The sequence below is a fragment of the Sceloporus occidentalis genome, unplaced genomic scaffold (genome assembly GCF_023333645.1).
Source record: "Sceloporus occidentalis isolate IW3139 unplaced genomic scaffold, rSceOcc1.0.p SCAF_114, whole genome shotgun sequence".
NCBI classification, from domain to species: Eukaryota; Metazoa; Chordata; class Lepidosauria; order Squamata; family Phrynosomatidae; genus Sceloporus; species Sceloporus occidentalis.
In genome coordinates, this window is record NW_028317094.1 from 1,538,383 (window position 1) to 1,556,265 (window position 17,883).

Below are 17,883 nucleotides of genomic sequence, written 5' to 3' on the forward strand. Positions count from 1 at the left end.
TAGAATTATAGAATCAAAGAGTTGAAACAGACCACAAGGACCATCAGTTTCAGTCTTCTGCCATGCAGGAATAGACATTCAAAGCACCCCACAAGAGATGGCCATCCAACTTCTGTTTAAAGACCTCCAAAGAAAGAGACTCCACCAAACTCTGAGGGAGTATATTCCACTGTTGAAGAGCCCTTACTCTCAGGAAGTTCCTCCTAAAGGTTAAGTGGAATCTCTTGTCCCTGTGGCTTGCATCCATTGTGCCATGTCCTTTTCTCTGGAGTAGCAGAAAGCAAGCCTGCTTCATCCTGAATATGACATCTCTTCAAATATTTGAACAGGGCTGTCATATCCACTCTTAACCTTCTCTTCTCCAAGCTAAACATACCCAGCTCCCTAAGTCGTTCCTCAGAGAACATGGTTTCCAGACCATTCACCATTTTGGTTTCCCTCCTCTGGACATGCTGCACCTTCTCAACATCTGTTTGAATTGTCGTCCCAGAACTGGACACAGGATTATTGCAAGTGAGCCTTCACCAAAACAAAATAGAGTGGCACTATTACTTCCCTTGATCTTGACACTATACTCCTATTGATATAGCCTAGGATCACATTGGCCTTTTTAGCCGCTGCACCACACTGTTGACACATGTTCAACTTGTGCTCTACTACCATTCCTAGTTCCCTTTCACACGTAATTTAACTGTCATAACAACTTCCTGCGGAATCTTGGAATTTCTAGTTTTAGTGAGGCACTATTGTTCTCCACTTTGTAAGGTTTCTAAATATCAAATCCTAAACTGCCAATTCTGGAATGTTGTGGGACGCAAGTGCTATGCTTTTAGGGGAGTTTGGTACTTAGCTCAATAGAGCGAAATAGTTTTACTGGGGCAATAGTGACCTCTGGACTCAGCCAATCTATAGCAGTTCCTGAATCAAACAGATCTTCAGTGGGATTTGAAATAGGTTTTTGTGTTTTATTTAGGGGGAAAGCAAAACACACAGACACATACATAGAAGTGTTCACGCACACACGCAAGAACAAGGTAACAAAGGTGGGCGTGGTGAATAGATGTAAGGCTTTGATAATGGTGATACGTTATCTATCCAGATCTTTATTCCAATTGTTGAGGATTTGAAATAAGGAGAGGTCACTAGTTCCCATGACAATTGGGGTTGGTGAGTGCATTGAGGTGTTTAGCCATGAAAACAAACAGAGTATCTATCTGTAACTGGACTGACACCAAAGAACAGCAAGTCGGGGCTGATATTTATACTGAAATTAGGTGCTTGGGGGCAGAAACTGAGGGTTCAGAAAGGTTTATATCACTTTAGAATATTTCCTTTGTGGGGGAAGAATGGTGTGAAACAAACTGAATGCAATGGGTGTTTGATGCAAATACATCAGACAAAAGGCATTAGCACACCGCCTCTCAGATTCTTGTTGGCTCTGAATTTTGATCGCGTTCACAAGCCAATGTACACTACAATCCGAGGGTGATGCACCAAATACAGCTCAAAAATATCATAGCAGAGTACGGAAGCAAATATCCAGATATAGGCATTGGCAATGCAATGACCACTTTTCACACTTAAAAATAAGACACAAACACAGTCGATTTCATAGAAATCCTTGGAGGTTCTCTATCTTGAGTTGCAAAATAATACAAATATTTGCAAGCTCTCCTCTCCGACTTCCATCAACTTCACCATCCCTTGTACACACAACTCTGATCCATTCCACTCCAATCCTCATGTGAGCTGCATACTGTATTGGTTGTGAGTCCTCTCCTGGTGCCAAACAGCATGAAGCATCCTCTGCAGTTAGCTTGCATCATGCCTTGGGCTCTGACTCAGCATTCAGTGGCCGTCTCACAGGATATGATGCCACCTGTCAATCAAAGTATTTTTGCACATGTTTAATTGAATATTTTTTTTCAACACTCCTTTGACTATCTTCTTCCACTGATTCCCTCAAGGCAGTCCCCATACGGTCTCTTCTTTGCTAGCTCCTAGGAGTAAGAATGCAACCGTTCAATGGATTTAGGGGCATAAGCAGCAGGGTCAGGCTTGGGTTACTCACAGCAACTTTATTAATTTAATCTGTAAGAAGGAGGGGTTAATGAGGGCTAAATCATGCGATAACACCCTCCTCTCTTAACTGATTTTCAGTCTCATCTGTAATTGTCCTTCTTTACAGAAAAACATTTGAGTCATGAGAGAGTCCACACAGGAAAGAGGTCACATAAATGCCAGCATTGTGGGAAACATTTTGCTTACAAGTCAATCCTAGTCATGCATCAGAGGGTCCACACAGGAGAGAAGCCATACAAATGCCAGCATTGTGGGAAAGGTTTTTCTCGGAAGTCAATCCTAATGATACATCAGAGAGTCCACACAGGTGAGAAGCCATACAAATGCCAGCATTGTGGGAAAGGTTTTTCTTGGAAGTCTGACCTAGTGAAACATCAGAGAGTCCACACAGGAGAGAAGCCATACAAATGCCAGCGTTGCGGGAAATGTTTTTCTCGGAAGTCAATCCTAATGATACATCAGAGAGTCCACACAGGAGAGAAGCCATACAAATGCCAGCGTTGTGTGAAATGTTTTTCTCGGAAGTCAATCCTAATGATACATCAGAGAGTCCACACAGGAGAGAAGCCATACAAATGCCAGCATTGTGGGAAAGGTTTTTCTCAGAAGTCACACCTAGTGAGACATAAGAGATTCCACACAGGAGAGAAGCCATACAAATGCCAGCATTGTGGGAAATGTTTTTCTCGGAAGTCAATCCTAATGATACATCAGAGAGTCCACACAGGTGAGAAGCCATACAAATGCCAGCATTGTGGGAAAGGTTTTTCTTGGAAGTCTGACCTAGTGAAACATCAGAGAGTCCACACAGGAGAGAAGCCATACAAATGCCAGCGTTGCGGGAAATGTTTTTCTCGGAAGTCAATCCTAATGATACATCAGAGAGTCCACACAGGAGAGAAGCCATACAAATGCCAGCGTTGTGTGAAATGTTTTTCTCGGAAGTCAATCCTAATGATACATCAGAGAGTCCACACAGGAGAGAAGCCATACAAATGCCAGCATTGTGGGAAAGGTTTTTCTTGGAAGTCTGACCTAGTGAAACATCAGAGAGTCCACACAGGAGAGAAGCCATACAAATGCCAGCGTTGCGGGAAATGTTTTTCTCGGAAGTCAATCCTAATGATACATCACAGAGTCCACACAGGAGAGAAGCCATACAAATGCCAGCGTTGTGGGAAATGTTTTTCTTCAAAGTCACACCTAGTGACACATCAGAGAGTCCACACAGGAGAGAAGCCATACAAATGCCAGCATTGTGGGAAATGTTTTTCTTCAAAGTCACACCTAGTGACACATCAGAGAGTCCACACAGGAGAGAAGCCATACAAATGCCAGCATTGTGGGAAATGTTTTTCTGACAAGTCAGCCCACGTGAAACATGAGAGGCCACACAGGAGAGAAGCTACAGAAATCCCAGTAATGAACTAACATTATATTTGTCAAGAAGGAGTACAAAGAATATATTTTTAATCCTGTGGTAATAAGAAAAGGCCCTTATGATTTTGTTTATTAGCTTTGTCTGTCCATATGTCTGTTTATGTTTTAAAGTCATATTTTGTTAAGTTTAGTTTTTAATTGGTAATAGTATAGGTAATTGCTTTGGGTTGTATATTTGTCGTGGATTGTGGATTGTGGTATAGGTTAGGTAGATGAGGGGTGGGATTTGTTGCATCTGGATAGAATAGTTATGGGAATGATATCTTTTGCAAAGTGTGAGATGTTGTCTGAAGAAAATTTTGGGGTATTAACCGAAAGGGCAAGTTTCTGGGAATGGCCAAGGGGGCCTTGTTACCTGTGGGGCATAGACTGTGGGAATTGGGGGTGAGGCTAGGTTTGGAAGAGGGTGATGTTGAACGTTTGGGGTTTTAATGTATTGTTTGTATTGTAGTGGGCTGTTCTGGCTTAAACACTGGATTTCTGTGTGTTCTCAATAAAGTTCTTTGCTGTTTCAACACACTGGACTCTTTGATGCACAGAAGTTCTGAATTTGCCAAAACTGACCCTTTCTTCTCTCTTCAGTCCTCAGCTCCATTGCCCAGCCATAAGAACAGAAGGGGCACACACACACATACGTGCACAGAAACACACAAACATACAAGATACACAGAGACAGGTATATTTCAAAACTAGAGCCTTCCTTTCCTGGCTTTCCCTCCTGAGTCCAGCTCTGCACCTTGGCCTCCATTGCGGTCTCCTCAAAGGAAGAAAGGAGGGAAGGAAGGGGAGGCCGCTGAACCCCCAGCGCATACCTTCCTTTCCTGCAAAGGCCGTCAGCAGAATATGCAGAAGCATCTTGGTCCTGGCAATCCCTGTGTATGCTGAGGAGGGGCCTTTGGGGGCATCTATGTATGCACAGTCTCAGCTCCTGAAGCCATGGCTGCCCTCACAGTCTGTTCTTAAGGAGGGAGGGAAGTGGGGAGAGCCCTTGTTCATTCAGAGGAATGGCTGCAGGGTCTTCTGGGGGCCCCTTGGGGGGTTATAAGAAGGAAGGAAACCCCTCTTCTTCTCCCAAAGAAAGGCAGGGGGCCTGCCAGGTCTCCTCTCCCTCTTTCGTTCCCTGCCCCCTACTAGGAGGATTCCTTGGGTCCCAGGTACTTGGGGGGTTATTATGAGAATAGACGCTGTGGGGACCATTGGAGAGAGGCATGGCCATGGAGGGGAGGGGGTTTTGGACTTCATCTCCCAGAAGCCTCAGCCAATCACTGCACACATGCAAATTTCCTTCCTACCTCAGTAGTCTACAGTCAATCTGAATAGACTTCCAGAGCCCCACAAAGGCTCCTCCTTCCTCTTTGTCCCTCAGCCAATCACCATCCACATGCAAATTTCCTTCCTACCTCATAATGCCCTTCCTGACAGCTTGGCCAATGATCTGAGATTCTGGGAGCTGAAGTCCAAAACATCTGGAGGCCGGAGTTTGAGGACCCCTGCTTTAAATGATAAGACCTGACTTGGATGCCAGCATTATTGCAGAGGCTATAGGTCAGGTGTCCAGTGACTCTGTGATTAAGATCATACTGGATCAATTTGAATCTGTGAGTACTAAGGAGGTGTTCAAGCTCCTTGGAAATAAGAAGAAGACAACTTTCCCTCTGGATCCTTGCCTTTCATGGCTGGTCCTCCAAGGAGGAGATGCACTTAGGACTCACCTGAGATATATCATAGATGCATCTCTTAGGGAGGGCTATTTTCCATCTTGCTTAAAAGAAGCAGTGTTACGGCTGTTTATGGAAAAGGCCCCCCTAGATCCCTTGGAGATGAACAATTACAGACCGGTCTTGCATCTTCTATTTGTAAACTACATGATTGAGAGGGCAGTTGCTCTTTAACTCCTAGCGGTCTTGGATGAAATGGATTATATGGACCAATTTCAAACTGGCTTCAGGGTGGGATACGGAGTCGAAACTGTTATGGCCGCCTTAGTAGATGATCTTTGCTTGAGCATCGACATGTGAAGTGTGACCCTGTTGATGCTTTTGGATCTCACAGAGGCTTTCGATACCACTGACCATGGCATCCTTATGGAAAGCCTGAGGGAATTGGGGATCAAGGGCAATGTGTTGCAGTGGTTCTGGTCCTATCTCTCAGGCAGATTCCAGATGGAGATGCTTGGGGACAGTTGCTCCTCTAAAAGGGAGCATAAATCTGGCGTTCCTCGGGGCGGTGTCCTGTCACTAATGCTGTTTTTTCTTAAACCTTAAAAACCAATTTCAAATATTCATGGTCACATGGGATGTAAAAGGGCAACATTACATAAAAACAGGGATGGACTCAGAAGACAGAGATACCTTCTTTGCACCAGTTCAATCGTCGAAAGGGAATCCTATTACAAAGGAAGGCCACTTCTGCTACAATGTGGTTGAGATCACATATAAGTGGGACCATCGTTCTTCAAAAGGCAGAGGAAGATCCCACCCCGCAACCTTCTACATTGATCAGTGAGCTTTCCCATAAACTAAAAATCCCAAAATCGAGACCACCAATCAGTCATATTGACCTTTCCAGTTTTCCCAGCCCTGGCAATTTCAATCCTGGCCAATGCCAACAAAAATGCAATAATGTCTTTATTGTGCAATGTCTTGTTTTCATAAATACACACTGAAAGCAATAAAAGTTCTGGAGAAGGGACAATCTTTTGATCACTCATTTCTGAAACTAAGTTAACTACTGAGTGCCAAAATGCAAATACACTTGGACAACCGTACCACATGCGCAGGAAGGTACCTCTAGTATTACATCCTCTCAAACAGCTTGAGGTGGAGTTCTTAGTAATGTGTGCAAGTTGTATGGTGTGAGGTACCATCTATGCACAACTTTAAGAATGCTTTCTTTCAATGCTGTTTAACATCTACATGAAACCGCTGCGAGAGATCATCCAGAGGCATGGGGCGGGGTGCTATCAGTATCCTCATGACACCAAGATATATCTCAGCATCAACTAAGGAAGGCATCTCCCCTCTGAATGAATGTCTTGGGGCAGTAATGGGCTGGATGAGGAAAAACAGACTGAAACTGAATCCAGATTAAACGGAGGTGCTGATTGTTGGAGGTCCTAATCCAGATATGGAGGTTTGTCAACTGGTCCTGGAAGCGGCCGCACTTCCCCTAAAAGACTATGTCTGCAGTTTGGGGGTGCTCCTGAATCTTTAGCTCCAGATGTCAGCTCAGATAGATGCGACAGCAAGGAGTGCCTGTTATCAGCTTTGGTTGATACGCCAACTGTGCCTCTTTCTGGAACCTGAGGACATGGAAACTATGATGCATGCGCTGGTAACCTCATGTCTTGACTTCCGCAACGACTCTACATAGGGCTACCCTTGCACTTAGTCCGGAAATGTCAACCAATCCAAAATATGGCAGCAAGAGTGGTCATTGGAATATCTAGAGGTGTCCATATCACACCTATAATGGCTGCTCATTAATTCCCTGGGACAGTACAAGGTCTTGGTTATAACCTTTAAAGCCCTCCATGCCTTGGGTCCATCTTACTTACGGGATCACCTTCTCCCATACAATCTGCCCCACACTTAGAGGTCCTCTAGTAAAAACTTACTGCAGCCAGCAATAACAAGGCTCTCTGCAGTTACACAAAGGACCTTCTCCCAAGTTATGGAACAGCCTCCAGAAGAGATCCGATATATCACCAGTCTTTAAGGCTTTAAAAAGCTCATCAAGACATATCTCTTTCCAGATTAGCATTCCAGCAATCTCTTATTAATTGAATTGTTCAGCAACTGCTCTAACTGCTTCTGCCCTATTTTTAATAATTGTTTTCATAATTGTTTAAGAATTTAATTGTATTTTATTGTGGATGGGAGGAATTGGGAGGGTTTGGGACCCAACAATGACAAGTTGTTATTGTGTTTTACCAGTGCTTTTACTGTTAGCCGCTTTGATCTGTTTTTAGAAGCCTTTAGAAGCCTTTGAGGCACCCTGGTCACGTGTGAGGGTTGCATGGTAGGCGGAGTGCCCACACAGATGGCAACCCTTGCAAGTGATGAGGGTGCCACAACTGCAGCGCACCCACCAGACACGGCGCATAACGGTGATGTTGCAGATGTGCCACCTCCAAATGGGGCGGCGCAACTGCAACGTACCTGTGCCATCACTGGCTCTTTGGTAGAAGTGCACCTCAAAAAGGAGCCGCTTCTGTGCGCTCCATTTTTGCTCTGCAACAGTGCTGCTCAATTTGGTTGTTGCGGCGCTTCTGCAGAGGAAAGAGTGGCGCCAAGTCGTTTTGAATTTATGGTGACCCTAAGGCAGACCTATCACAGGGTTTCCTTGGCAAATGTCTTCAGAATAGTTTTCCCATTGCCTTTCCCTGAGGCTGAGAGAGTGTGACTTGCCCAAAGTCCCCCAATGGGCTTCCATGGCAGAGCTGGGATTCCAAATCTGAATTACAGAGTCATCGTCCAGCTATGCTCAAACCACTATGCCACACTGGCTCCTATATTATGGACACCATTTCACTGGGCCATTTCATTTCATGGACTTGACCCAGCTTTCTCATCCACGGAAGTCATTTTGCAAGCCCCCTTCTCCTCCATTTCCAGGCCCAGCTCCTTCTGAATGCCCTCCAACTCTCCCAGTTTGGCAGGGACCCCCCCGCCCGGTTCATTCTTTACCCTCCCACTTTTTCAGCTGCTCTTCAAAGGCCACAGTTTCCTCCTCCTGCTGCCATTTCTCCCCTTCTTTTGAGCTCACTGCCATTGCTGCAAACTGAGTCCAAAGGGCAAAAGGAGTCTGCCCTCCATGAAGACAGCCAGGGAGAAAGGAGAAGAGGGCCCCTTCCCAGATAGGGTTGCCATAACCTGGCGGCCCCCATGCCATTCACGGTTTCGGGGGGCCCCTCCCGGTCCCGGTCCGGTTTGGGCCCCCACCCGTGCCTTGTTCCCAGTTTGGGGGCCCGCTCCGGCCATTGCCGTTGCCGCTCATGCGGCTGCTGTGGCGCCAACCCACCTCCTCCTCCGGCTCCACCTTCCTCCTCTTCCTCAGCGGCAGAAGCGCCGCCGCCATGGCGCCCCCACTGGGAGGGCGCAGGAGGAAGGGAAGCATGGCAGGTGCGTGCGCGTGGAGGGAATCGGGGCAGGCGCACGCGTGAGGAGGAAAGCGGGGCAGGCGCACGCGCACGGTGAGAAGTGGGGAAGGCACTTCCCCCTGCCCGCGCACACGCGCCTGCTCCAATTCTCTCCGTGCGCGCGCGCCTGCCCTCCTTTCCTCTGCACGCGTGCGCCTGCCCTCCTTTCCTCCCCGTGCCCGCGCCTGCCCCAATTCCCTCCGTGCGCGCGTGCCTGCCCTGCTTCCCTTCCTCCCGCGCCAGCAATCATGAGGATGAGGAGGAGGAGGGGGAGAGGAGGAGGAGGAGGAGGAGGAGGAAGGAGCCGGAAGAAGGGTGCCTGAAGGCCAGGGCAGAATTGGGCCAGAGGAGGAGGAGGAGGAGGAGGAAAGCTGAGTCTCTGGCCATTAGGTCTGCCTTTGTATTTTGGGGTTTTTAAATTATATTTAAAAATATGAAATACTTATTTTATTTAATTTTTTTATTTTTTATTATTGCTTTTTATTTTTTATTTTATTAATTTTTATTATTGCTTGTTTTTGTTTTATTTTATTAATTTTTATTATTGCTTGTTTTTATTTTATTTTATTAATTTTATTATTGCTTGTTTTTATTTTATTTTATTAATTTTTATTATTGCTTGTTTTTATTTTATTTTATTAATTTTTATTATTGCTTGTTTTTGTTTTATTACATTAATTTTTATTATTGCTTGTTTTTGTTTTATTACATTAATTTTTATTATTGCTTGTTTTTGTTTTATTACATTAATTTTTATTATTGCTTGTTTTTTATTTTATTACATTAATTTTTATTATCAAATATATACACCCCTGCCTTGTTTTTTATTTATTTTTTCATTATTTTTTATTATTAAATATATGCAAGTGCATTTTTTGTGTATTTATGGTGCTTTGAATGCTAACAAGTCTGCCTTTCTTGGCCAATTATAGTGGTGATGATGATGATGATGATGATGATGATGATGGTGATATTGATATCAACAAGCCTCTGAGGCACGACCAATGTAACTTGCTGTGATTTTTACAAACTCATGCGCAGTGAAGAAAAACCACAGTCCCTTGCCCAAGTACACACTTCTGAGAAGTAAAGTTGAACCCGAGGGCAAGTACATTTCTTCCATCTGTCTAAGAATAATGCCAAAATGTCCTCCATTTTGATCATGCCTAAAAACATGCATTTATATTAACATTTTTTTAAAAAAACTCATTTTTTGGCGCGTCCTCCATTTTTATAAAAATGTGTCCTACATTTGAAAATGTTGCCCTACATTTGTCCCGGTTTGGAGGTCCTCACTTATGGCAACCCTATTCCCAGAGGCTCAGGCAAAAGCAAAAGGCTGTATCCTCTCCTAGTTTGCTTCTCCTTCCTGAGAAACAACCTTGTAATCTTGATCATACTCTGAGGTTCCATGGTTTCTCTGGGATTTCCCCCCCCCCCAAAAAAAAAAAAAATCTCATGGCCCCACAGAGTCTCCCAAGGACTAGACACACAAAGAGACACACTTCCTTCCTTTTGGCCCAAGGAGCCTGGCCTCCTCCTCTCTCTGGAGCCTCAGGGAGAGAAAGAGAAGCCTCTGTTCAACTGAGGCCTCAGGGAAGGTTCTGGAACATTCTCCATAGTCACAAACAGCACAAAATGGCCCCCAGAACACAAAATGGCTGCCTCTGCCTGAGCGCTTGGCAGTTGGCAGTTTGAGGCCTTCAGAGGAGAGAGAGAGACTGAGAGGAAGAGTGGAAGGGGGTCCTGGAGGGAGGGGGCCTTGGGAGATATTGTCAGAACCTGTTATTGAGATCAGTTATAATGCTGTATATATTCAGTTCCTATATAATCACTTCATGTATGTTTTGAGATATCTGATCTATATTGTTCTGTTAGCTGAGATGTTGGGGGTGGAGAGTATATGGGTAGAATATTAAAGTTGGTTTTAGTTTCTAAGTGGGGCCCTATTAACTGCTTTGGAGTGTTGTTTTAGACAACTATTCTTAGCTGGCAATGTTGCAAATGTCTTGAGTGAGGCTAGGTTGTGATGGGGACCTGGCTAAGTGTGTGTGGGGTGGGGAACTAGCAGGGGGGAGAAAGGAGGGGGCTTTTTGTATGTACAACGCTGTGTAAATATACAGCGCTTTATAAATAAAGGTTAATAGTAATAATAATAATAATAATAATTTTAAAAGTGTACATTTTTCTCTGAAGCCTCAGACTCTGCAAAGAAGTGTTACAGATCACAACTGCAATGCTCTCACAATAGACCTTCTACTTTTGGTATACGTTTGGATGTGGGCCATTGATCAGAGGATTCCAACCCTCACAGATATAGAGCCTTCCTGAGATATTCGGTGTTCGCTTCCTAACAAAGGGGTTTTGGGCCTCATAAGGATTTGGGTCAAAAGAGGAGGGGTCTCTAATAGGAGGGCCACTAAGACGACGATTGTCCCCCAAACTACGCCAAAAGTAGCTCCTTTGGGAGGTTTTAAAATCAAGTGAATGTACATGAACTGAAAAGATATAACCTTATAACTGATCTTAATAACAGGTTCTGACACCTAGTGAGACATCAGAGAGTAGTAGTAGCCTTTTCTCTTGCCAATGGGATTTAGAGTGTATTCCCTGGACTGGATCTCCCAGCATCCACAGGGCCAGAGAGAGGAGGGTCCTGCCCTGCATAGGGCTGCCATTTCATGGGTCTTAGGCTTTGGGAATGTGTGCCTTTGGCCAGTGTCCGTGTGGCTGGGGCTCCAGGGTCCCTCAGTCCCTCCTGCCTTGTTCCATATTAACTGCAGGACTGGGAACCTGTGAGGGTGGGGCAGGGGGCGGGGTCTTCCAGCTCCTCTGCCCCCATTGGCCAGAATGAAGAAGGGGAGGAGCTTCTGCCTCTCTATTTAGCTCTGCGAGGGAGAAGGAAGGGGGGGAGAGAGAGACGGGAGTGGAGAGGGAGCAGAGGGACAAGGCCTGGAAGTGGGAGGCTTTACTGGTGTGCGGAGGCCTCCAGCTGCCAAACACTGAGTTGGAGGTGGCCATTTTGTGCTGCTTGTGACTGTGGGGAATAACCTTCCAGAACCTTCTCTGAGGCTTCAGTTGAACAGAGGCTTATCTTTCTCTCCTGAGGCTCCAGAGTCAGAAGGAGGCCAGGCTCCTTGGGCCAAAAGGAAGGAAGTGTGTCTATTTGTGTGTCTTTTGTGTCTCTTCTCTGAGAAGGTTTTCTTACACAGCTCTGCTCCTTCTGGGGAACAAGGGTTTTAAAAGGGATCAGAAATGGGGGGATAGTTTTAATACAAGCCTTATTCTTCTTCTTCACAAACATTGGGCTTTGGCTCCTAAGAGGAGGCTTGTTCCCTAAAAAGTCCAAAAGTGGCTCCTTTGGGAGCTTTTAAAAGTCTCCCCAGTTTTCTTATTAAGAGATTTTCAGGGAAGAAGGAAGGAGGCAGACCAGACCATCTCATACTACCAAGAATGATACAAGCGAACATACAAACAAACAAACAACAAGAAGAACAAGGATTAGACAGAAAAACAAACTGGTTAATTTTAAAAAGCAAAACCATTTTTACAGGATAAAAATTCAACTTGGGTGCTTCTACTCTTTTAAAACTGACTAATTCTGTATCTGCACTGGAATGTTGATGCAACTGTCAACTGTCATTCTCAACTGTCACTGAGGAAGAGTCAGACAGTGTGTGCCTCAGAGTAGGTTGTTACTGGTGTGGATGGTGGAGGGTGTCGATGTATATAGTGTTGTACACAGTGGAACTTCTTATAGGAATAAGAGCCTCATCTGAGAGAAGATTACAGTGTCTCTTTGCTCATTGAGAGAGCGACAGGTGTTTCTTCAGCTCACAAGCTACTGACTACAGTGAAGGTAAAGAATCTTGCGCCATACATTAATGTGTTGCCTCACGTGCTGTGCAACATAGCAACGCCAAAAGCATTTTAACATGGAGTATCTGTTGTGTAGGGGAGCTGCAGTGAATCTATGCTAGGTCCAGGGGGCTTTGTTTGGTGAAGAGGGAGGAAGGGGATGCCCACCTCTGCATTGGCTCAAAGGAGGCATATGTCACCTGCGTATCTCAGCAGCAGCATGCTGTTCTCTGTGTCTTTGAGTGCTGCAGGATTTCTGACAAACCAAGCCTAACCCTAGTCTCTTTTCTCAGGAACTTCATCTCAGATTCCTTGTATACAGCTTTGGGACATATTTTACTGGAAGTGACCCAACTACAGGCTACCAGGACCCCCACCTCCCCGCCCACCTAATGGCCAACACAGAGGCCAAGCGGGGGGTGTTGTGCTCCAAGAGAAAGAGGCTGTCAAAGAACAACAACTCTTTGGTGAGTCAACATCCTATTAGTTTCATTTGTGTCACTGCTGAGCCAGCTCATGAAAGCAAGTGGAGAACATATTGTCCCAGTTTGGCAGAGAAAGTCCTGGTTAATCCTCTGTCACCCCACTTTTTCAGGGGCTTTCAAAAATGTCCCAGTTTCTCTCTCCTCCACTGACTTTCCCCCTTCTCCTCGGCTCTCTTGGGTTGCTGCAAAATGACTTCCAAGGAGTTTGCACCTCATCAACTCAAAAGGGAGGAGAGGAGAGAATCTGCCTGGGTCTTCCCTTGTCAGGAGGCTGAGTCAAAAGCAAACTGCTGTGCCCTTCCTAGCTTGTGTGATCTTGCTCATAAACAACCTTGGCCATCCTCACCACCTTCTAGTGTTGCTTGTCCACATGTGCCTTGCTTTTCCTGTCTGTAAAATGTTGGGGATATGGGAGACCATCTCTGGATGTAAATTGGGGGTGGGCCCAGTGGCCCTCATGTACACAGTGCTCCCCAGAACTGCTTTTTACGAATGACATTTCCTCTGAAATTTGGCAAGAAATGGCTAAATGCACCATAATTGTTTTGTGGCTGAATGTACTATATATTTTTGGAAAGTCAGTATCCCAATTCATCCTCAATATCCCACCCATGGCCTAAATTATATTCTTTATTATATTGAAAGGATTCGAGACAAAGTGGATCTCACAGGCAGTAGCTTTTTTCTTGCTGACAGAATTTAAAGTTTATTTCGTGGACTGAATTCTGAAGGGATGAAATAATATTTGGGATGCACCATGTCCTTTCCTCCCCATTTGCTTAGTCACTCTCTGGATGAAGGCTATTTTCTATTTCAGGTCACCTTTGCAGATGTGGCAGTATATTTCAATGAAGATGAATGGAATCTGTTGACGACGAAACAGAAACTTTTGTACAATTATGTAATGATGGACAATTATGAGAATGTGGCTTCTGTAGGTAAGGAACCTGAATCCATTACTCTTTATATAAAGAGTAAGGCCCCTTTCATACTATATTATCATGTTGCTATGGTTCCACTAGAATTATAGAATCATAGAGTTGGAATAGACCACAAGGGCCATCCAGTTCAACCCCCTTCTGCCATGCAGGAATACACATTCAAATCACCCCCAAGAGATGGCCATCCAGCCTCTCTTTGAAGGCCTCTAAAGAAGAGGACTCCACCAAACTCTAAGGGAGTATATTCCACTGTCAAAGAGCTCTTACTGTCACAAAGGTCCTCCTAATGTTTAGGTGGAAACTCTTTCCCTGTGGCTTGCATCCATTGTGGTGTCTCCTTTTCTCTGTAGCAGCAGAAAGCAAGCTTGCTCCATCCTTAATATGACCCTTTCCTATATTTAGATATCACATCCACGCTTAACTTTCTTTTCTCCAGGGTAAACATACCCAGCTCTCTAATCCGCTGCTCATAGGTCTTGATGGTTTCTAGATCCGTCACAACTTTGGTTGCCCTCTTCTGGGCATGTTCCAACTTCACAACATCTTTTTTGAATTGTGGGGCTCAGAACTGGACACAGGAATATTCCAAGGGAGGCCTGACCAAAGCAGAATAGAGTGGCACTATTACTTCCCTTGATCTAGAAACTATACTCATATTGACGCAGCCCAGAATGACATTGGCCTTTTTAGCTTCCGCATCACACTGCTGGCCCATGTTCAACTTCTTGTTTACTAGGACTCCTAGATCCCTTTCAAGTGTAGTTTAATTGTGATAGAGTATTTGAATCTGTAGTTCAGTGAGGCACTATCTTTCTCCAGTATCTAAGGATTCTAAATACTCCATCCTAAACTGCTTATTCTAGGGTTTTGTGGAAAGAAGCCATAGAGATTAATGATTTTCACACCCTAATGGTACTCAGCACATCCCTGGGCAGGTTTCCTACTTTTTTTGGCCCCTCTTCCATCCTTTTAAGGCTCTGGAGAGTCTTCTTGGGGGAAAGACCTCCCTTGGGCCTGCAATGGCTCAGAGAGAGCTCAACAGTGGCAAAATGGACTCCACTTCCCAAAAGGGATGCTGTGGGATGCAAAATATTATTTCATTCCGACCCCCCCAGGCAATACAATGTAGGGTTGCCCCTGAGATCTCCTCCAAACCCCATCAGTAGTCCATGCCTGTCTGATACATGTTTTAAGGCTGTTTTAAGGCTGCTCCTTGGCGCTTGACCCTCACCAAAATTGGAGTCCAGGTCCCAGCTCCTTTGCTCTGCCTTTGCCAATGAATTATTTGTATATTGATTATCCTGCCTTTCCCAACAAATGGGTCTCAAAGTGTCCCTTTTATGCATCACACTCTGTGGGTATGTGTCTGTGATAAAGAGACAGACGGAAAGTGAAAAATTGAAAGGCAGGGAAGAGATGCTGAAAATGAGATGCTGATGGGCAAGAAAGAAGGTTAGAGAGCAGAGGGAGAAAGTGAAGTGGATCAAGCCTCTGGGAGCCAGGGGGGGAAGGCAGGAGCCAAGCCAGGATCGCCCAGCTCTGTGCGGAGAGGAAGGGACGCCTGGGAAAGGCCAGGAGAGGGGCCTTGGGGATTGGGAGGCAGTTCTGACAAATTTTCAGAACTGGTTTCAGTGAACTAATGAGAACCAGATCAGGTCCTTGTTTTCAGTCATATAAAGTGGTTTTATTTAGCAATTATGAGTAATATTTAGGAAGGAAGGAAAGGAGGACACAATTAGAGAAAAGGCACTTTTATTTTCCAACCTGAGCTTGCTTAGCTGCATTTTTGGTTCCAGACACCCTTTGTTACCCAAAATGCTGGAGTCTGGGGAGGACATTCGCAAGTGCTATGCTTTGGGGGGGTGGGGGGAGGAATTTGGTACTTAGCCCAAACAAGAGACATAATTTTGTTCAGGCAACAGTGACCTCGGAGGTCAGCCGAACTATACCAAGCACGCAATCTCACATAATTCCAGAGGCATTTCAAATGGGGTTTTATGTTTTATTTAGGGAAAAAGCAAAATACATGCACGCACGCACACACACACACACACACACACACACACACAAGCATTCGTACATACACACAAGAGGTAAGTAAAAAAGGTGGGATTGGTGAATAATGTAAAGCTATACTAATGGTAATACATTTCCTAGAATGTTCTTGATTCCAATTGCTGAGGGTCCTGCAAGGGAACGGAAAGTGGGTTTGCTGAGTATATTGAGGCGCTTAGCCATGTAAACCAACAGAGTTTCTCTCTGCAACGGGACTGACACCAAAGAACAGTAAATATCGGGGCAGACATTTATACTGAAATTGTTGCTTTCGGACAGAGACTGACGGTTCAAAATGGTTTAAATCGCTTTAGTATGTTTCCTGGGTGGGGAAAAAATTGTCTGAATCCAAAATGAATGCAACAGATGCTTGATACAAATACCTCAGACAAAAGGGATTAGCACACCGGCTCTCAGGTCTTTCTTGGCTCTGAATTCCAGTCCTGTTCATAAGCCAATGTACAGCGTGATCTGAAAGAAACACTTCCTGATTCAGCTCAACAATAACATAGCAGAGTATGGAAACAAATATCCAGATATAGGTTTTGGCAATGCACTGACTACTGTCCACACTTAAAAGTAACTCACAGACACAGTTGATTTCACCCAAGTCCTTGGAGGTTCTCTATCCTGAGTTGCAAAATAATACAAATCTTTGCAAGCTCTCTGACTTCCATCAACTTCACAATCTCTTGTACACACAACTCCAATCCAGTCTACACCAATCTGCAGATGAGCTGTATAGTGTATTGGTTGTGAGTCATCTGGTGCAAAAGAGCATGAAGTGACCTCTGCAGTTAGATTGCATCATGCTTTGGGCTCTGACTCAGTACTCTATGGCAGTCTCACAGGACATGATGCCACTTGTCAATCAAAATATTTTTAATCATGTTTAATGGAATATTTTTTTCAACAGTCCTTTGACTATCTGCTTTGACTGATTCCCTTAAGGCAGTTCCACTACAATCTCTTCTTTGCTCCTGTCAGTAGGGATACAATTGTTCCATGGATTTGGGGACATCTGCAATAATGTCATGCTTGGGTCACTCTCAGCAACTTCATTAATTTAATATCAAATAGGGAGGGTTCAACAAGGGCTAAATCTTGGGGTAACACCCTCCTCTCTTAATTCTGATATTCATTTTTGTCATTGATTGTCCTTCTTTACAGAAGAACTTGTGAGTCATGAGAGAGTCCACACAAGAAAGAAGTCACATAAATGCCAGCATTGTGGAAAAAATGTTGCTTGCAAGTCAGTCTTAGTCATACATCAGAGAGTCCACACAGGAGAGAAGCCATACAAATGCCAGCATTGTGGGAATTGGTTCTCTCAGAAGTCAAGCCTAGTGATACATCGGAGAGTCCACACAGGAGAGAAGCCATACAAATGCCAGCATTGTGGGAAATGTTTTTGTCGGCAGTCAAGCCTAGTGATACATCAGAGAGTCCACACAGGAGAGAAGCCTCACAAATGCCAGCATTGTGGGAAATGTTTTTCTGACAAGTCAGCCCACCTGAGACATCAGAGAGTCCACACTGGAGAGAAGCCTTACAAATGCCAGCATTGTGGGAAATGTTTTTCTGACAAGTCAGCCCACCTGAGACACCAGAGAGGCAACACAGGAGAGAAGTCACACAAATCCATGAAGTGAATGAACATTATTTTTGTAATGATGGAATACAAAGATATTTTTTCAATCCAGCGGTGTTTAAAAGCCCTTATGAATTTATTTGTAGAGTTTTTCTGTCCATATGTCTGTTTATGTTTTAAAGTTATGTTTTGTTAAGTTTAGGTTTTAATTGCTACTAGTATAGATAATTGTTTTGAGTTACAAATTTGGCTGGGGATTATGGGTCATGGTTTAGATTAGTTAGATGGGGG

General features: G+C 44.5%; 1 protein-coding gene across 1 annotated transcript; it reads left to right on the forward strand.

Annotated features, from left to right (window-relative positions):
• Positions 1–1,381: 1,381 nt before the first annotated feature.
• Positions 1,382–17,653, forward strand: LOC149282457 (uncharacterized). The gene is made up of 3 exons (XM_089498164.1): positions 1,382–1,403; positions 2,189–3,486; positions 17,177–17,653. The coding sequence occupies exons 1-3, from the start codon at positions 1,382–1,384 to the stop codon at positions 17,651–17,653; spliced, it is 1,797 nt and encodes a 598-aa protein (XP_089354290.1).
• The last annotated feature ends 230 nt before the right edge of the window (positions 17,654–17,883 follow it).